The sequence below is a fragment of the Diorhabda sublineata genome, chromosome 3 (assembly GCF_026230105.1).
Source record: "Diorhabda sublineata isolate icDioSubl1.1 chromosome 3, icDioSubl1.1, whole genome shotgun sequence".
Taxonomy (NCBI): Eukaryota; Metazoa; Arthropoda; class Insecta; order Coleoptera; family Chrysomelidae; genus Diorhabda; species Diorhabda sublineata.
The window spans coordinates 35,103,502-35,125,731 of record NC_079476.1 but is presented as its reverse complement, the minus strand read 5'-3'; the positions used below and the strand labels follow the sequence as shown (position 1 = coordinate 35,125,731).

Here is a 22,230-nt window from a genome sequence, read left to right as displayed (position 1 = left end):
AGTTTTGTACCGAGGCATTAACTAGTTTATGGTGAATAGTTGTCATTAATAGTCATCAGTTTGTAGTCATTGGAAAGACCCAAGTCACTAATAATCAGTTATCATAGCTCTTTCCAACTGAAGTTAGTCTTCTTTATAGTACAGGTAATGAAAATGCTTAAAGGATAATCAATATTTTCAATGGAAAATATCTTGTAAAACATATTAGTACATAAACGGTTTTCTAAAATTAATTAGAACATTTGCAGTAACTTTTATAAGAAATAGTGGATGTGAGACTTTAATTTTAGAAAATAAAATTGAGCTGAAGTATTTGAAATCACAGAAGACGTGATATTAGTGAGATGCAGCAGATTTGATGTAGGTACTTGTAAATGGACTGAAGGAATTGGCGGAAAATGGAAAATAAAACAGAACTGAAATATTTGAAATGATAGGAGACGTGAGATGGAGCAGGTTTAATGTGGTACTCGGAATTGAATTTATGGAATAGGCGGAAAATCTAAAATAAAATAGAACTGAGGTACATAATCGAAATCATAGGGGACGTGATATTAGTGAGATGCAGCAAATGTGATATGGTATTTGTAATTGGGAGAAAATGTGAAATTAACGTAACAGAAATAGTTTAAATTACATGACACATGTTATTAGTGAGATGCAGAATATTTGACGTGTTACATGTAATTTGATTTAGTTTACTTTGACATAAAATATCAATAAAAATAATTGCTTACAATGAGCCTGTGCTCTTTCTGTAGTGTATGTTAACTACAACTAACAAGTCTAAAGGCCCGTATGGACATAGCTAGTGTACTAGCAGCTAATACACATTAGCGCGAATATTCCAATATACACGTGACTAATACATGTGAAGTATTCAGTGGATGCAGTTGTTATAGTAGTTTTAAAAAAATGTTTCTGAATCTAATTAAAACAAACGGAATTTATGGGTTCGAAATTGGATTAGGTAATGAGAATATCTTGGTGCTTCACGTACTCTTCTAAGAGAACTGGCAGATGAAGACCCTACAGAGTACTTTAAGTTAATGAGAATCAAAGTTTGAAGAGCTATTGACACTTCTAACTCCTTTAATAAAAGAATGATACTGTAAAGAGAAAGACTATAACGCCAAAAACTGAGGAGACTCATTTTCTTCTTTAGAATAATTATTTGGTGTGATTGTCTTATCATATCAACATTTTTACCGGAAGGGAAGTGGCGATTAGCGCTAGGCAAGCATACATTCGAGGTCTCGCTATTAAGTAACGAGAGTGGTTACGAAAAAAGGTTTTATTATAAAAATTATTCTACATTCGAATGCTCCCCTTCAATATACTCCCCTCCTCTCGCAACATACCTTTCCATACGTTTTTTCTATTGATCGAAGCAGTGCTGGAAGTTTCCTTTGGTGAGCGTTTTAGGAGCTCTGCCGTTTTTTGCTTTACCGCTTCCATCGACTCAGATCGGGTCCCTTTCAAAGCAAATCTTTTTCTTTGTTTCAAGGAAATCTGAACAGACCTGTTGACGCTTTTGGTCAGGGGTCAGATTTTTTGGCACAAGCTTCGCACAGACTTTTGTCATTTATATTTCCTCGAGCTAAATTTTTCTAGCCGTTTCATTATCGGCGTTTACAGCCTAAGCAATCATCCGAATACTTATTCGACGATCTGCACGCACAATTTGGTTGATTTTGGTCACTGTTTCAGGAGTTGAAACAGTCACAAGGCGACCTGGGCGCTGGTCATCTTCAGTGCTCTCTCGGCCCTCACTAAAGTGCTTACACCACTCAAAAACTCGCGCACGAGATAGAGAATTGTCCCCAATGTCTTTTGCAACAATTCATAGCACTAAGAGTTTTTTTCAATTTAACGAGAAATATGAGATTGATATGTTGCTCGTGTTTTTTGTCACACATGGTTTTCGGCACGAGGAAAAACACGTTCTTGTCGAATCGCTACAGCACAAATACTATAATAGTGACGGAAACGTGTTTTGGGACGTGCATAGTCAAGATATCTAGATAATATCCATAGCACTAATCGTTTTTTACCCCACCCGACTAGTCGTGAATTAGCATGCTAGTTATATTTTTGATAGTGAGGCGTTTTCTTGGAGCTAGAGTTGATTTAAGTGATTTATTCCAAACTATATTTGTGCTTAAATATGAAATTTTCTCAAGAGTAGAAGAGGATTAATGTGGTTATACATATTAGGAGTTTCATTACATTCAGAGAATGATATCCAGCTATTTTATTTATCGTTAAATGTACTGGAAGTATTAGTTATGGGTACTTTTCAAATGGAGTAAGTATAATAAAATGAAAGACAATTTTAATAGTACATAAAAGATTTATTTTTAATAACATATATTTAACACAAAACAATTATTCTTTACAAAAACTATAGCAAATCCTTTATCGAATATTGTGGATACTACCCAATTTGATTGCTATGCATCTCTATAATCATAATTACAATTATAACAAAGGTATTTGAAAACTTCGCTTCACAAAAATAGGCCAAAAACAGCAATAAAAAAACATTCTGTTTTTTCAGTCCTTATCTTAAGCTTGTTTTCAGTTCGTTTATGGATATTGTTTCGACGTCGAAGGAAACTCTTCTGGAAAACTAGTTGTTGAATCTTCTTTCATAGCCAACGGAGGAGTCTGAAAAAAAAATCTAATATCCATAAGAAAATCTTACTATTTCAAATTATAGTGCCACCGCTATGGTATTTATTAAGTTTTTTGAAATAACTGTTTCTATTCTTCATAAACCTTCATTTTCAAGGATGTATTAAAATTTGTGAAATGGAATATCAAATTTTCTAAAGAATAAGCCCTAATTAGTTATATTTTATGAATTTTATGATAACGTTTAGTGTACTTAATTCCATCCTCTAACTTTGGATCTACAAATCCATTCAATATCTGCGGTATACACTGTCGCTATAATTCTTTCATATACAGTTGCAGAAGCTGTTTTTATAAAGAGTAATCGAACACTCACTTTGCTATTACTTTTAGATGGCAATAGATTTATTTGGAATGTGGTTAACAGCGCATCTTTTACCTAATATTCAGTAACAAAGACTCTTCCGCAAAGAACAAGATAGTCTACCTAACCAAACCTGTCAGTAAAATGTAAACAAATTACATAATAATGAATAATGTCGTTTCTTCTATGTAAACCTCACTTATTTGGCGCATTCCACTAACCACTCACGACAATCACGTTTATGATCACAATCTTTTGCGTTCCACTTAGACTAGAGCGTCATAATCGTAAACCCAAGAGGAATGGTTTACGAGGCATTTTGAGAGTTAAGATAAATATTAACTAATGACGAAACAGAAAGAATAAAGCAAAAACTTCGAGAATCGTACAATTTGTAAGTCATTGAATTTTTAGTGGAGGATTTAACTAATTTACATTGAAATAAAATCAAAATATCTTCTACCACAACGATCGTAGTCGCAATGTGGAACAACTAAAAAAGTATTAAAATATTTGACGTAGATGCTCATTACAAAGTATATACATTCAATACTACATGAAATACCGAAACAACTGAGCTTAGAAAAATCACCAAATGATTCGAATAAATATCCAAAAACACAGAAAAAATACCTAGCATCAAAATGCAATGATCAAGTAGAAAATTGACCACTGTTCTTATCAATGTCTTGGCTACACGTTTACTGTGATTTGTGGCGGTTCAAAATTGGATTTAAATGCTTTTCTTAATAGTGCGTTCTTTAAACACTAACGACCTCCATCCCAATCCGTCTAAATGGTCTCTGTGGTTATTATAACAAAAACCCGAAGTATTATTTAACTTTTAAAAAAAACTGGCAAAAATGACGCGAAAATTAAAAGAGTTGACATTTCACACATGGGGAGGTTCTTATGACAAATAACATATAACTAGAATGCGTGGCGCCATCTACAAATTATGGTCCACACCTAACTACTTCAGCTGTCGCAAAATAATCTTATTGAATTAGGATGGAATCCGCTTTTCTTTCAACAATATCCAATCCGGTATGTGATTCGTACCATCAAATCAAACAACTCCGCTGCCAAAGAAACCCTTATTACCCCTTGGCTCACCGATATACCTCCCTGAAATCTACCTTAACTTCCTAGACATTCTCCCATATCCATCAAATGAAACCCTATCACACACAGTTCGTCGATCGTCGGTGTTGCAGGTTTTCTGCGGTTTCCCTATAACCTTGCAAACCGGTGGCCGACGAAGAAAATAATGCAAAAGAAATTCAAAAAAATACAATTTATTTTCTGTAATAGAGAAAGCCGGTTTTATATACAGTAGAGCTCTATTTTTGTATTCTTCTGGCCAATTTTCCTTCTTTCCAGCCAGAACAGCAAGCACAACCCCAGCCCTGCAGAGGAGCAAATCCTATATCAGGACCAACTCCAACAAACCTTCCCTATCAACAATTTTCCTTATATTACCTAAAAATTATCTAATGAATCTCTCCCTCTCTCTTAAACACTAACGATAATCACCCTCACGGTGTTTCCTGTTCCAATCAAGCGCGGATTCAGGGGGGGTTATAGAGGTCATGTCGTATTGTGTAAAATTCGTCATTATGCTGTCAAAAACAACGTAATTAACTTATATTCTGTGGGTAAAAGGCTTAAAATGCCTTGTCTTTAGAGGAGGACTCGTCCCTGCAACCTGGTGAACCGGTTCACCAACCAAATGGCCGACGAAGAAAATAATGCAACAAAAATTTAAAAAAAAATACAATATATTTCCCAAAATCGAGAAGAACCGTTTTTATCTACACCAGAGCTCTATATTCGTATTCTTCTGGTCAATGGCCTTTCACTTTTCCTCCTTTCCAGCTAGGAAAGCAAGCCCTGCAGAGGAGCAAATCCTATATCAGGACCAACTCCAACAAATCTTCCTCCTATCAACAATTTCCCTTATATTACCTAAAAATAATCTAATGAATCTCTCCCTCTCTCTTGAACACTAGCGATAATCACCCTCACGGTGTTTCCTGTTCCAATCAAGCGCGGATCCAGGGGGGGTCATAGAGGTCATGTCATATTGTGTAAAATTCGTCATTATGCTGTCAAAAACAACGTAATTAACTTATATTCTGTGGGTAAAAGGCTTAAAATGCCTTGTCTTTGGGGGAGGACTCGTCCCTGCAACCTGGTGAACCGGTTCACCAACCAAATGGCCGACGGCTCACGATGTTTTCTGTTCCAATTTTGTTTTAATTTATAGTAGATTTTCATTAATGGCGTTCGTTCTAAAATTTAATTTTCCATAAAAGAATTAACGTACCCTGTTTAGAAATCGTGCCATTTTTAGCATAGATTTCTTCTATTCGTTTCATTATTCGATATTTACTTGAATGAAATTATATAAGGAAAAAGTATGCTATTAGATAACGTAATAATCCCCTTCCTTTACGCTGCTTAATCGATGCTTCTTGTTAACTTCTGCAATTGTAAATGAAAAAGTATAACATGCATACTCGAGAGTCAAGCTATGAACGATTAACTATATAGTTTTATTTCATAAGACAAACAAGAAAAAAGTAAACGCAATTACCGGTCTATCTTCTTCCAAAGTAGGGAGTAGATCATCAGTGGAATGAGGACTAGGTGTAGGAGCAATACGAATAGTGGAGTTCGTGCCAGATAATTTCGAAAACCGGCGTTCTAGTTCTCTGTCTTCTTTTTCTTTTCTTTCCCGTTCATATCTTCTAGCACTATAACTTCGAATGGAATTAGAGCTATGTACTGAAGCAATGCTAGGTCTTCGTGACCCTAAGAAAGATAATTTGGAGAAATAAATTGAGTTAAATTGTAAGTGAACAACAAGCAATAATTTTTCAATAATATATTCCAATACCAATTAATGCCATAACTGAAATGAATTTATAATACTTAAGTTGTACAGACAGTTTCGTTGGTGCTGCTTAATTAAAATTTTCTTTTAAACTTATTATAAAATACATTTCAGAAAATTTGTGCACTGAGGTGGCAGTAGTTTTGTAGAGGTATAAAATTTCGTCAAAGTGATACAAAAGGCACTCAAAATTGCCGCTGTAGTTCAATTAACACAACACGTGACGATGTTATGTAGAAAAGTGTTGTGTGTGTTACGTGACGTTCAATTTCATATTTAAGATGTTATAACTATGTTTATATTTCATTACAACACCTCAGTACTCGTATTTTATCAATCATCAGTTGTATTCCATTTAAATACGAAGTTTGCGTGCCACGTACACGCTTTTTAAGCCCAACTGTTTCAAGCACAACCAAAAACGGTAACAACTTAAGCTTATAAAAAGTGTAATTTTAAAATAATCTCTCACCAAGTGCATTTAAAGGCTGATATATAACCTTGTCTGAATATTAGTAAATGCAAGCTTGATCAATTTATATCTGCCTACGATGTTTTTGTTTGGTTTAATGCTCAAACTATGCAAGTGGAAAGCAGCTATAATATAAAATGCTTGGAAAGTGAATTAATTTATTATATGTAAGAATTTTGCCACATACAATGCGGTCCATATCTATGGAATAAATTCAATTTTAGCGTTATTATGTACTATGTGAGAAAAACCTGAAACAGGTCGATTTTTATTCTTAAATTGAAAATTTACGGTATGAAAATATTATCCCCCTCCAATACCCCGTCTGAATTATAATCATGTCGTGTGGCACCTTGTTGGAAAGATATTTTAGTCCTCTGTTCAACAATATAAAGTTTTTATAAATTTGGTGCAATCATAACCGAAAAAATTAATGTTTAAAATATAAAATTTTGATTATGTCTCATAATATTTAGAATGTATTGTTCAATTTACTTTACAGTTAAATTAAATTTTCAAAATGACCACCATTCATTTCTTGACAATAACCGAGGCAATTTTGTAAATCTCGAATATTTTGTATGACCTCAGGGGTTATTTTGTTTATTTCTTCCTTTATCCTATTTTCTAAATCAGTAATATTGTTTGGTTTATTAAAATATACTTTAGATTTTAAATAACCCCTTAAGAAGTAATCGAGAGGAGCCAAATCGGGGGATCTAGTAGGCCATCGGATCGTTCCACATCTTCCAATCTACCTATTCGGAAAAACCTCGTTTAAATTATTCCTAACTGTACGTGGTGGAGCTCCGTCTTGTTGGTATCTATCTCATTTGAATGATCAACATCAGGAAAAAGTAGGAAATGTAGGCACTAAGAAGTGAATCAGAAAATCTAGATAAACCCCATCATATCTTTAGCTCTGTAGGTTTAGGTGAAACGTCGCGAAACGTTGTGAAACGTCAAAAAAATTATTTAGTTTATTAACTGCAAATCTGCGCTAATTCTGTCCATCATCAATTCACAGAATTCTTGTCTTCTATCAGGATCATATTCATGTAACTCCTGAACTAATTGAACTTTGTAAGGGCGGCATTTTTCTTAATGAAAGCAAGCTCTCGAGTTGTCATTCGTAAACTGAACATATCTACCTTGTTTTTCAATATTTTTCGCATGTCCAGTTTCACGAAACTTTTTTTCAATTTTGCTAAATGTAAACTGCGGAATGTATTGACCAGGGTATTTATTATTGAAAATTTCACAAACCAAAAAATTAATTTTCTCAGTTTTGATTGCACCAAATTTTAAAAACTTCAAATTGCTGAACAGAGGACTGAAATCTCTTTCTAACAAGGTGCCACACGCCCCATTTCTGATTCAAAATTTTAGAGGAGCTGCTGATAATTCTGAGGGGATGCTGAAGGATGATAATATTTTCATACTGTAAATTGTCAATTTAAGAATAAAAATCGACGTTTTTTCCCATAGTACATAATAAAATTGAATTTATCCATAGATATGGACCGCATTGTATAATCGGATCGGATCTATTGGGTAGATCATTATCTATATTTATTCCTCGCTGTCATTCTTCTCCCAACTTCCTTAATTCAGGTGTAAATACACTATTTTCTGATTCTCAGTTTTTAAGCAGTACACACTTTGGTAATTTTATATTTTCGTGTTCCCCCGTTTTTTAGCTTTAGAAAATCGAAAAATCATCCAACTCCGATGGTTTTTTTGAATTTTTGTTTTTACGGCGGATTTACGAAAAAAATTATGGGAATCAAAAAAATTAGAACTTACATTGGTTTCACGGCTTTAGATATTCATGATATTCATGCACACATTCACGTATAATTGTTGATAACTTTTTTCCAAATAATCAAATGAAGTTGTTATATATTTTTTCATAATTTATAGAAATTGAAAGAAAATTTATACAAAAATGTTGGTTTATCATGTTTTTACAATAAAAAATAATAACAATTTCTCTTAAAATTGACTTTTTCTCACATATAATCGTTTGTACCATAAAACCATATAAAATCTTCACGTGAGATATTTTCTATATTTTTTCTATTTTCTATGAACTGCGTTTGATGCTTTGTAAAAAAGTTATTAACGATTATATGCGAAGAAGTGCATTTATGATCACATTTAAAGTCATAAAACAATATGAAATCTCCAAGTGAAATATTTCCCATATTTTTTTTCATAAATTCGCCGTAAAAATGAAGATTTAAAAAAAATTCGATTTGCTAGAGCCAAAAAACGAGAGGACCGCGAAAATATAAAATTACCCACACTTTTTCTTACTTTTTTTAGTTACATAAATAAACACAAGCCAGTAATTTCGGTGCTAAATTATTTTCATCAAAATATACAACACTTGAAATTAAGTAAGACAACGTGTAAAAAATTGTATGCAATTTATGGAAAGTCACCAACCAAAACTAGTACTCTCCTCTTCTATACGGCTGCCAATACTCCAGAATTAAAAGAAAATAATAATAAATAGCTGCACTATTTAGTGTATTGTAGTGTATAGTGCATTCCAATTAATTCAAAGTGAGAATCAAAGCAGGGTATCCTTGAAGAATTTGCATGAGAAACAAAATAAAATATGATTCTGAAATAAGAATTTATAATGCAAGAAATTATCTGTTTTTTATCGGTACTATCAGATATGCATATAGTTTCATCATACGCAACGGTTGCTCTAGAAGTGATTCTAAATTTTCTCCATAAATTATTGGAAAGTGTGGCGGAAAAATTACACTCCAAAACAGCAGACAAAACTGAACCAAACACTCTGAAAGCTTAAACAATAAATACATATTTTTCAAGCAGAAATATATGATATTGAAAATGGGTCTAGTTTAACTTCGGAATGTTGAGATTTGAACTCCATCCAACATTTTGAACTTTTCGAAAGGAGTGAGAAGACACAACAGATTCTTTAGATCGCAGTGTAAAAGACAACCTCTATACTATACACACAATTTTTCTTATACAGTATTTCAAAATTGATTCCTTTGAATTTAAAACACGTAGAGGTGACCCATGTTAATAGATTTTGAAAAAACACAATTTTATTTTTAATTACGAAAGATAACCTAGAGCAAATATGATCCTTTTTTTTCACCTACACATATTATTGTTATTGTAAACTTATTAATAAATATTATTCAAAACTGATTGATACCTACGTATTTGTTGATCTTGCCATGTTTGTAATTCGACTAATCAAAAAATAACAAAAGCACATTCAATAATTATAAACATGCAAACATGCTATATATAGTTTACCTAATATAAATATCATGCTGTGTGTTTGTTTGAAAAAAAGTGTTGTAATAATTCCAGTTTGAAACATTTTAAAATCTCTACAGTGGTCGCTGGTATTTGGCTAACATAATGCATGTAAAAAATTAATTTTAAAAGCCGTTTTCACCTCTGCCATCTTGCACCTTCCTTGCTGCTGATTTAATAAAATTTAACAAGCTGTTATGTCTAAATCTTCGCGTCTGACGTAAGCAGTCATTAAATGATACATCATGTTAAGCGCTTACCGATCAATTTCGGAAATGCACAATTCTAACATCAAAACCAAATTAATGCTCAAATGCAACCAACAAATAACAAAAACCTGCAAAATATTTTTATTCTATTCTCTCCTTACATTGGTATATTTATACAGAATTCAATAAAAAATTTCCCAACTTGACATATTTGTTATTCAAGGACACATTTTTTCAAATTTGATGACAACCTTTTCCGAAAATGGGCAACTACAAAAGATTAAATTTGAATACTTGGATATGGAATTGTTGTTCTTATGAAATAATAATGAAAAACTAAAATTCAAACACTAAATTATTTTAATAAAGATTTAAATCCAAAACAGAATATTCCTTAACCAAAAAGACAATGCTTCTCAGACTAATTTGGCGTCGGTCAGCTGACCCGCGTTTTATGAAACTGATCTTGGCCTACAGCGCCACTTGTTTGACTCAACTGATTCCTAGTCGGGAGTTTTTTTGCTAGGCATCATAGGACCACAAATTCTTTACGGATCGCCTCAGAAAGTGGTAAACTTTCATCAATTGAAATTCTTTGATTCAGATGCGAGCAACTGCTTTGTTTAGCGAGTTTTTATAGCACTTGGTAGTCCACGTGGAGCCTGCCGTCTGCCGCAGGGAGGTTAATTCGACGACACCAAAAACTAGTTCATATTTTGATCTCGTCAAACGAATTTATAATATTTATTGCCGCAATTATTTGAGAATTTGGTTTTTTCTTTTAATTGAGCATCAAAATCTAACATTGCATTCAAATAGCCCAGAGCAAAAGGGTTAAACTCGTGTCGAGCCCATTTTCGAATTGCTCCCTGGGGGGCGTTGGGAAACATTGGTTTATAAGAACTGTTACACAAAATATATAAAGAGAACGAATAATACAGATCGAAACTAAATATTGAGAATCCAAATATAATGTAAGATCACGAATAGAGTTTAGAGTGCGAGGAAAGCATCGTAGAGTCTATAAAATTTCAGGTGACTGCTCAAGGTTCATATCCATCGAAATATTGTATACGAAAAGAGCCAGGTAACAAAATGTATACTGACACTTGGAAATACAGGTGCTCAAAGGTCTGGCCGCCCTCATATAGTCCGCGACCAGGAAATTATCATCCAAGAAGTGCAAGTGTCAATATAAAAAAAAACCGCCTTTATTCATTCGAAAACGAAGCTAAGTATTGAACATTGATACGATTGCAAAAGAAATTTTGCGGTGAATCAAAAACTTTTCAGAAACACCAATTGTTACGTAGATAAGCAAAATTATCGATACTAGATAGACGAAAATCCCAGACAAAAGTGTGAACAGCCTTTGCATAATCCAAAGGTTGTTTTGTGGGCCGATATGTTCATCAACTTTTTAGGCAGATGTTTCAAGGTTTTAACATGTTTCCAACAAGACGGGTTACTTGCTATACATCAAATCAAGCAATTAAAGTTGTCAATTATTCCCTAATACAATAATTTCTCGTAGAGATAACATCAATTGGTTTCTCAGAAGTCCTGACCTTAGTCCGCTTGACTTTGCGACCTTAGAAGTAAAGTTGATGTGAATAATCCGACGAACCTCGCTTAACTGAATCAATACCTAAGGCAGAAGTGCTATCCACAACTTTTATTCCAGATAAGAATGATAGCAGAAGCTCAATGGATTTGGATAACATTTTTTCGAAATAATTTTTTTATTTTGTACTTCAATAATCAACAATAAAAACATTTTTGATAACTAGTATTTTTTGTTTTATTGAACTAACAAATACCCGAACCTCCATTGGATAACTTGAACTTGTATCAATACATTTGCTAAAGGCTTTAACTGAAGGATCTTTTTAATTTGACGTGAGCCTTCATTTGAAATGTATAAAACAATAATTATCATAATTATAAAAATATTACTGATGTAACAAGTTTTTGAATTTTGGAAAATATTTTGCAGTAATTCGCATTCTTATATTGATATTTCGTTTAAAATTAACTATAGATACCAGTAAACTTGGTAACTACATAGTTAGATCCTTCTAATGATGGAGTGACTTGACAGTAGGAAAGCAGCAAGATGGCGGCGGCACGGGCCGCACCTGCTCGTGAGTAACCGGCACCCGAGCGAAATCCTGGGGCACTACTGGACCTTCGCGAAGGCATACTAGTATATGTACGTTGACTAGATGCGCGGGACGTCAAACTTCGATCCAGAATAGGTAAGGGCAATGATCCTGAAATCCATGTTTCGATATTGGTATTTCACCTTGCAATATTTTAAAAGAAATTTGAATATTTTGATTAAGTTGGCTTTAATAAGACCAATACAATTTCGTCGTTATTGAAAATAGTGATTCTCCACAACTAGAATGATTGTAAATGAGATATTAGATCTACAGGTATGTTTGATTATAAATTAAAAAAATATAATTTATACCAGAAATTGCCCAATAACTGAGGAGCGAATCACTTTCCAAAACAGAGCTTTATATATGTTAAAGCAGTTATTCTAGGTAGTGAGATATATACAAAAATTATTTTCTACCTTTGTCCTCTATAAACTTTGAGAATCAATCTTCATGAACCGTTTAGAAACACAGTTCGTAACGGTCATATGATATATGGCACCATACATGCCAAATACTGTTTCTTTTGGGTTTTGTTACGGCTATTTTTTCTAAGAAATTTTTTCATTTATAAAATAGAATGGTTTTTTCTAAGACAATATAAAACTGGAAATATTTTAATCGTATTACCACAATGATTGAGATATATGTCTATCAAAAACGTTCCAAGAAAAGAAAAAACTCTGCACATGATACAGCCTGTAATCCTACAAGGTTTTCTATAGTCTAAAACTAAACGATGTTAATAAACTCCTTGAAGTACGTTTTGGCATTTTTTGGAGGACTCTGGAAAACCCAACAATTCCCTTGAGCCACAGCAACCTAATCGGTAAGAAGAATATGTCGGCTATAATGTTGATAATATTTATGATAACACTGTTTTTTTTACTATGTAGTATGTAGTATTTTATCATTTCTTCAGAAAATCAATTCCGAAGTACTTGATATTGAAGTACGTTGTGGCATTTTTTGGATGTCTCTGGAAAACTTAACTATTCCCTTGAGCCACAGCAGCCAAATCGGAAAGGAGAATATGCTGGATATAATGTTGATAATATTCATGATTACACAGTTTTTTGTACTTTGGACCAAGTATTCTATCATTTCTCCTGAAAATCAATTCCGAAGTACTTGATGTTGTAATACGTTTTAGCATCACTTGGAGGTCTCTGGAAAACTCAACTATTCCCTTGAGCCACAGCAACCTAATCGGTAAGAAGAATATGTCGGCTATAATGTTGATAATATTTATGATAACACTGTTTTTTTTTACTATGTAGTATGTAGTATTCTATCATTTCTCCTGAAAATCAATTCCGAAGTACTTGATGTTGTAATACGTTTTAGCATCACTTGGAGGTCTCTGGAAAACTCAACTATTCCCTTGAGCCACAGCAGCCAAATCGGGAAGGAGAATATGCTGGATATAATGTTGATAATATTCATGATTACACAGTTTTTTGTACTTTGGACCAAGTATTCTATCATTTCTCCTAAAAATCAATTCCGAAGTACTTGATGTTGTAATACGTTTTAGCATCACTTGGAGGTCTCTGGAAAACTCAACTATTCCCTTGAGCCACAGCAGCCAAATCGGGAAGGAGAATATGCTGGATATAATGTTGATAATATTTATGATTACACAGTTTTTTGTACTTTGGACCAAGTATTCTATCATTTCTCCTGAAAATCAATTACTAAGTACTTGGTTTTCATCTTACCGCAATTTAGTATAACGTATCCATAACTTTCGTCATTATTCTTCATTCCATTTTCAATTTTTTTTATATAGTTAAGAATGTAGTTACTTTATGATTTGATGTAGCTCACCGCTTTGTTCCATTAGAAGCTATGGTCGTTCCGAGATAAGAAATAATAAGAGCGCAGCCATCTTTTGAGATTAAATACACAAAATAAAGTGATGGAGATTTCCGTTTTTGGTAGCTCCCCGATATCATATACAAACGTAGGGTTGCTGATATATCTGTACTTGAGAGCTAGAGAACGTAATTCACAACTCAACTTCACAAGAAACTCCTAAACTCTTAAAACTAATTTTTTCATAACTCGTAGCACAAACATACAAAAATGTGTACAGTGGTCTTTTTTAGTTTCATTTACTTATTCGAGATAATTATAAAAAATACGATTTCATTAAAAAATTTGACCATATTGGATTTACGTAATTGAAAAGAAAATTCCACATTTAGACTTGATAATGATTTATTTTACAAAATTACATAATTACGAGGCATATTTTTTAAGTAAGTACCGTTTTGAAATTAAAAAAATAAGTGCAAAGATATCGCAATAATTTCATTTTTACATGAAAGCCTGTACCTTAATCTACTTTTCTACATAATTTCCGTGAATATTGAGGCACTTGTCATAACGTGCCACCAGTTTTTGAATACCCTCCTCATAAAATTCTGCCGCCTGACTTCTTGTTAACCACTGTATCACAACTGTTTTGACTTCGTTATGAAGACGCTGACCGCTCAGGTGTTTCTTCAAGTGCAGGAGCCAATGGTAGTCGCTGGGTGCCAGATCAGGGCTGTAGGGAGGATGATCTAGAGTTTCCTATTGAAAAGATTTGATGTGATCTTTGGTCCGATTAGCCACATGTGGACGGGCGGTGTCTTGCAGCAAAACGATACTCTTACTCAACTTGCCACGTCTTTTGTTCTGGATTGCACGGCGTAGATTGTTCAATGTCTCACAATAATTGATTGTCTCATTACGAGGCAATACTCCTTTTCTGTCCCAAAAAACTGTGCACATGATTTTCCGGGCAGAAATTGTTTGCTTAATATCAATTGGTTTTACGCCTTTAGCACTAAGAAATCGTATAACAGCCCGTATATCACAATCGGCGGGACTCACGATTGTCGGAGGCATCTTAAACAAATCAGACTGTAATGGCGTCAGTGCGTAAATAAGAGATGTAGGTAACCAGCGCGCATGTGCGGAACGCCGACCTTGGGGTTGCGGAGGCGGAATCGCAAAACGGTACTTACTTAAAAAATATGCCACGTATTATGTTGTTTCAAAACTGCATTGATTGGAAGTAAGGCTTGTACTCATCTGGTCCTCATTGGAGTAGTATAATGATATTTTTATATTTATTATCATCTAATAATTTTCTTTATTGTCATCCAAAGTATTAGCCATGAGCATAGAAATGTCCGCTTCATGGTGGTGGTTAAGAAGTTTTAAATGTTCTTCAAACTTGATTTATTAGAAGAGCACTGCCTGCCATACGTTCTCTCCACAGTTGTTAAAACCATCCATTAGTGTTCAGTTTCTTCGAAAAGTAGGATGATCCTCTAGTTTTTGTGAGAGATAAAAAATCTAGGAAATCTTTCACATTCATTGTTTGTACGATGAATGGGTTCTCCTTACAGTTGGCTATTAAATTTACCCAACGGTAGCGTTTAAAACCTCTTCTTTTTTGCTGTTGCTTGTCGACTTCCATATGTTTATAGTCAGCTAAGAAATATTTGTGATTGATTCCGGTGAGGTTACCTGATTATACAGTTAATTTGCTGGTTGCTCTTCCCATAATATGATACCATTTTATTACTTCCTTTTCCTGCTGTTACCTCGTCCCACAGTATGCACCACGTCCAGAGCTCTGTGAGCTTGTCAGGTTGGGTAGTAATTAATTTTTCATGGCAATAAAAGGACTTAATTTTTCGAGGTCTTACATTTTTAATAGAGTTTAGAAATATAAAGTAGAATCAGTAGAGAGTCCAATTAGTCTTCGTTCCTCAAGCTCTGAGGTACAGATATTATAAAAATATACTCGTAAGCAGGTAAGTCGGTATTAGCAATTCATTGCAAACACGGTGACAAGGTTGTTTACAAAAAGCCACTTTCAAAGGGTCAAATATTGATGCAAATGCACATGTACACCAGAAAATAATAATAAATCATCGTTATTTAATCGAATACGTAAGATTTAATTTTGAAAATTTATTCGGGATTAGGTCAATTTTCTTGGCAATAAAACATGCGTTTCGGCTATTATGTATTTATCGTGAGTCTAAAATGGGGTTTTAACATGCTATACCCTGACATGGATTATTCAGATAATTGGAATCTGTAATTTTAATTTGAAAAATACTCGTCGATTAATATTTCCAATCGCGATTTTTTGATATCGTACTAATGTATACATAGTGTCCCAATTTAGAGATATGAAGAGATGAAAATGCAATGAAGTATTTTGCAATAAGATTTGGTGATTTATCTGTTTCCTAATCTTGGTTAATATCTTGAATGGCCCCCATTCCTTTAGACCTGTAACTGAGTATCTTGATGTCTTTTCGGAGGATGGATAAATAAAAAAGAGCCCATTCAAAGACTACTGACATTTACATATCTCAATTCTTTGTAATTCTATTTACCTGAAGGTTCAAAAAGAAAAGTTGATATAAGAATGTGAATTAATTATTTTAGAATATTTATTTTATTGAGGATATTAATAATTTGATAAAATCAGTACAATGGCACATATTTTAAAACTGTATGAACCATTACAGCAAATATAACTATGAAGAAAACTTTTTCAAGTCACTCTGTTTAGTATATTAACAAAATTAATGTTTTCTCTACTTTGCATTTAGCACAGTCGCATATACTCTGAAATAAGAAGCGTTTTTTAAAGATTATAGGAGCCATTACAGGAAAATTTACTATAAAAAAAATTTAGTGAGTCACTCTGTATAGTGAATTATGAAAATTGATGTTTTTCTACTTTTTACTTCTAAAAACAGCACTGTTATACATATTTTGAAATATAGTACACATCTTCCAAGAAATTATGACAAATTTTACTAAAAATAACAGTTTTTTGAGTTACTCTGTATAGTAATCAAAGAAATTAGAATTCCTTTATTTGATCATAGTAAATTATCAAAAGTAATGTTTTTTCTATTTTTTATTTCTAGTATTAGTATTGTTGCGCATATTTTGAAATAAAAACGTTTGATAAACACTGTATGAACCGTTACAGAAAATTAAACTTTAAAACCATGTTTATTAACTCACTCTGTATAGTAAATTATCAAAGTTGATGTTTTTCACTTTTTACTTCTCAAGTCCAGACATTTCTACATATTTTGAAATATAGAATGTTAAGTAAACATTCTCTAAGCAAATATGACAAATTTAAGTAGATCAACAGTTTTTTGAGTCACTATGTTTAGTAAACACTCAAAATAAGTATTTCTGTGCACCTTTTATTGCAGTGCAGATCAGAACAATTGCACTTTGTGTTTTGAAATGAAAAAAGTTTTATTAATCTTTCATAAGCATCTTCACTAAATTTAAGTTTAATTGAGTCACTTTGTACAATAAACTGTAAAAATGAGTGTTACAACCAAATTCAATTGTTTGATTACTTGTATACTTTGTATAAATTATTTTATGTAAAATATCGCGATTGTGATTCCTAATTCACGACTCCGAGCATTTTCCAAACAAAAACTGATATTAAAAGTATTCAATGAATTATCTAAAAATTATCCCTCAGGTTATGGGGATGTTAAGAGGGAGGTAATTACAATATATGGAAGGTGGAATTAGCCGTCGGTCATTGTTTTTAAGTTAGGTCACATCTTTCCGTGCTCTTTTAACACCCCCTCCTCCACACCCCTTTATTTATTTAATTTGTTAACACACGTAATTCCGAAAATGTCAAATTTTCATTCTTTAACCCTCTCTATTATTTTAACAAGGGATGACCGACTACTGGAATAATTTTTTTGAGTTAAGTACACTTTTCTTTATTACCTCCCACAACCCCAAGTCGATGCGGGGTGGGGGATGATTTTTAGATAATTACCCAGATTTCTAATGAAAAAAAAAATGTTTAAAATTTCGTTTTCACATATTTCTTCTTTCATTATGTTAATGTTAGTATCGTTAATATGCACATTTTTAACAACATATATTACACATCCTGTAGATAACCAAATATCTTACCTGGATCGCTTGAAAACATTATAGGAGGAGGTAAATTAGCGTTTCCAAACCTATGTCTATTATGACGCGTTCCGTACATGTTTTGATTGAAAAGATGCAGTACGAAACATATGAGACCAGATAAAATGGCAATGCCAGACATTACACCAGCGAATGTAGAGAAATTAGATGTTATAACAACGACATCTGCAACAAAATAGTATTTTCAATATTATTTACAACACCATATATAAATGAATTTTTATACATTCTTCTTATTTCAATACCCCTTTCACACTATTAAAAAAATTATAGATAATTCTGTTTTATTAAAATTCTGGTCATTGTACAAATAAAATTACTGTTCAAGGAATAAATCTTCTAACAGATAAAAAGTAAACTATAAAAAACTAGCCGTCAGTCTTTTGCTTATCGCCTTTCGTGTAAAGATGCGTCTCCATTGAACAAATAATGGGGAAACAAGTTTGTCAAACACGTTGATTAAGTGCAGTTTTAACAAACATTTCTTATTTCAACAAACAATTGTTTGACAAACATTTTCACCAAACAATTGCGATTCGGCATGAAACATTAGTCAGTTAGGTTTTGTCGAAGAATGGTGATGGTGAACCGCCGCCGTCGTCTGGCCTGCATTGCAGCAGCTTATATTTTAATGGAAGAACCTCGTTTTCGTCGATGGTGGCAGAGACAATTGTTTTTACGGCGTTATGCATTGTTAATATCGATGCTAGGACCAGTGATAAGTAATCAAAATAATAATTTTCGCCATGCAATCAGCGTTCAAGATCGTCTGGCTATAACACTCAGGTTTTTGGCTTCTGGTGATTCCTATAATTCGTTGATGTATTTATTTAAGGTATCCCAACAAACTGTTTGAAAGAGTACGTAAAGACACTTTCAACACCCAAAGAATGGGAGTTAATTGCTGCTGTCTCCTCTGATAGTGGCAATGACCTTGGCAAAAGGACTATGCTTGAGTGTAGGTGATTTAATGTATTTATTTTCTATTAGTTAATCTCGGCGACATTATTTACTCCTAAATCTTTTGCAATGTCATCTAATGCATCTCTTCTTTTGATTTTGTTTTTATAATCATCATTATTAGTGTCTCTCAATAAAGGTTTTCCTTCGTAAACGTTAATTAATCTTATCAAATTCTCTTGGCTCCAAAACTCTTTACTTATTTTGCGGAAAAATTACACACACACTTTTCCACTGAATATTTTCAATAAAAAAATACAAATAATAATGCTTATATCCAAAAATTACGCCGGAAAACCACTTCAAATACTAAAACAATACTTCCTCTACTTCCATACACTAAAACAAGCCAAATAGGTGGTAGAGGAAGTCACTGACAAACAATGTTCGATCTAGGACGGGAACATTCTAGACAAACAAAAATGATGGTCACTTTTCCTTCCATACATGAAATGTTTGTTGGGATAGCATCCACATCAAAAACACCGGTGAACTTTGTTTGTCAAACAAAAAAGTCGGTCGAAATTTTTGGCAAATAATGTTTGTCCATTGTTTATCCAGTGGGGGCGCGGCTTAATACGTACAGTGTCAATTTAGCACGTTCGCTAACATCATGGTAAACATTCGACATCGATATTAAAAGACAAATTGCGGATTATAGAAATGTTAGATAAAGGTGACAGCTACCCTGTCATTGCTCGTAAGTTTGGTATAAGCAGGTCAACTGTAGGGGACATAAAGAAAAACAAAGACAAACTCTTGAAGTTTGTTAGTCTAACAGAACGTGGTCCCGGTGTAAGAAAAACACTGAAGAAATCGGAAAATCCTGTTTTAGAAGATGCTTTTTTACGTGGTTTTTGTAACAAAGGCGATTGCATGTTCCTGTAAGTGGTGATATGATTTGTGAGAAAGCTCGAATTTTTCATCGCCAGATTACAAACTCCAATATCGGGTTTAATGCAATCCGGGGATGGTGAGACAAATTTAAAAAAAGCCACGGAATAAGACGTTTAAAAATGGCAGGTGAAAAACTGTCAAATGATGAAGCCGCTATCGGACCATTCCAACTAGACTTACAGAAAGTTATTTAGTCCTGGTTTCTCTGGCCATATCGGCCCGAAATATTTCGGTAGTATAGCACGAAAAGTTAGTTAATGTTTTCGGTAAAACCCAGTATAGTAGTGTATTGGAACGAAGTTCGTCTCAATCAAACTAGTTTTGATTTGAACGATTTTTAAACGGATCAGTTCGCCGGAACTTGTTGAATTTGTTTATATTTTAGAATTCTGTGCATTTTTATTTCTATCAGCATTATAATTATTTTATAAAACATAAATGTATAAAGATATGTCCGTCGGTAAGAAGTGCCACATCCTCTAAGCGCAGAAAATCTTCAGACAAACCCCACACAGACGAATCTTCTGATCGAACTAAATTCGGGAACCTAGAGCGTTTTGTACGCGAATATTCACCGAAATATTTCGGTCCGATCTGATCAGAGAAACCAGGGCTTTGGAGTAAAAAAATTAGCAGCGGAACTGGTTTACAATGTTGACGAATCTGGTTTATACTGGAGATTATTGCCTGATCATACTTTATCCTCTGGGAATGAGCAGTCCGCTTCCGGAAAGAAAATGATGAAGATGAGAGTGACATTGAAAATGAAAAGATAAAAGATGAAAATCAAAAAATACGCGGGTATTTAAATCAACACGTCTTCCTGTTTGTTATCGTGCACAAGATAATGCTTGGGTAACAAAAGACTTGTTTCTTTAGTGGTTTGAAACGGAATTCGTTCACGCGGTCCGCCGCCATTTTTTGTCTGGCACTGTTATTGCTGGATTGTCCTGGGCATCCATCAGCAGATGAATTTGTCTCTGAAGACGGCCACATTTTTGCAATGTTCCTGCCACCTAACACCACGGCGTTAACTGTCTTGCATCAGGTTCATTAAAATCTATAACTTTAAAGGACGCGCAGTGTTTCTTTTGGCTAATTGCTGTACCAATGTTAACGCATCGCTAATTAAAGAATCTAGGAAGAATTTGCACCCTGAATTTCTCACTGATGATGATGAACCACAAGATGATGTTCCTTTAGCCCAGCTTTTTAACAGGTTGAGAGGACCCAATAATCCTCAAATAAGTGAGACAGAAGCTCAAGAATGGGCTGCTGGTGGTGCCGAAAGCAAGTTAAAAAGATATGAAGTGTTAACTGATGACGAAATTGTGCGAGAGACTATGTGTGAGGACGATGAGCAAGATGAGGACGATAGCGTTGAAGTTCTCGCCTTCACAAAAGTTGGTAATTCAGAGACAGTAGGAGCTTTCAACACTGCTTTAAAATGGGCTGAAGATAACGAATTTGATAGCCACGAAGTTATGTTTCTCATATGCTTTATGCTATAATTTAAAAATTGATTGAAGAAACTAATGTTAAACATGTGTTTTATTAACATTAAATATTGCATACTATAATCCGAACGCCTCGATAATCCGAAAAAGTCGTTGTTTTTGCCTCTCTCGATTAACGAGGCCCTACTATACTTACCTTCTGCACAAAAAACTCTTTTCGAAGGTTTCTGAAGAGATACGGAATGGTAGCCATTTTCACATTGGCAAACTGCGTTGTGATGAACTTGAATACAGGAAGCATGTCGATCCGTATATTGGCAAGTTTCTTTGTAATAACATTGATCGCCCAATTGTTTTGCTGCAACATTTAGAAAAACTCACATTATTAGCTAAACATTATAATGAAAAAACATGCATTTGATTATAAATATGTTGTTGTTCCGGTGAATTGTCTAATATTTTGGGTTAAGTTAATATCTTAAGTTGGATCTTATTTTTAGTCTTTTTATGATTTATGGGTTAATCGTATGTTCTATTTATTTTCGCCAAGTGTCCTGCCCATTGCCACGTACCTGTGGATAACGTCCATAACCTGGGTCTTTTGTCTTATCCACTCCATTCTCATACGATCTCTTTTTGTTTGTCCTAGCATGTTCCGCTCCTTAGGGCTCTGTGTTATCTGGAGTTTTCTAATGATATCAGTTTTCCAGGTTTCGTATCCGTATGTCGGGACCAGTAAAACTCACTGCTCTAACGCTCTTTTCTTGAGGTTCGTGTTTTTCTGAATGCGCGCCTCGTCTTTTAATTTCTGGGAAAGAAGATCCTTATTTGTGTATGAGTTGACTT

At 33.7% G+C, this 22,230-nt stretch overlaps 1 protein-coding gene across 3 annotated transcripts in view; it reads right to left on the bottom strand.

Annotated features, from left to right (window-relative positions):
- Positions 1–2,333: 2,333 nt before the first annotated feature.
- LOC130441313 (uncharacterized) overlaps positions 2,334–22,230 on the bottom strand; it is a 32,317-nt gene continuing 12,420 nt past the window's right edge. The window contains exons 4-8 of one of the 3 annotated variants that reach the window (XM_056774929.1): positions 21,581–21,742; positions 18,050–18,235; positions 11,942–12,169; positions 5,601–5,818; positions 2,334–2,670 (exon numbers count right to left, since the gene is read on the bottom strand). In XM_056774929.1, coding sequence (XP_056630907.1) covers positions 2,590–2,670; positions 5,601–5,818; positions 11,942–12,169; positions 18,050–18,235; positions 21,581–21,742 — 875 coding nt within the window. In that variant the 3' untranslated portion in view covers positions 2,334–2,589. The remainder of the gene's footprint in view (positions 2,671–5,600; positions 5,819–11,941; positions 12,170–18,049; positions 18,236–21,580; positions 21,743–22,230) is intronic. The other 2 variants (XM_056774930.1, XM_056774931.1) reach the window with 2 other exon arrangements.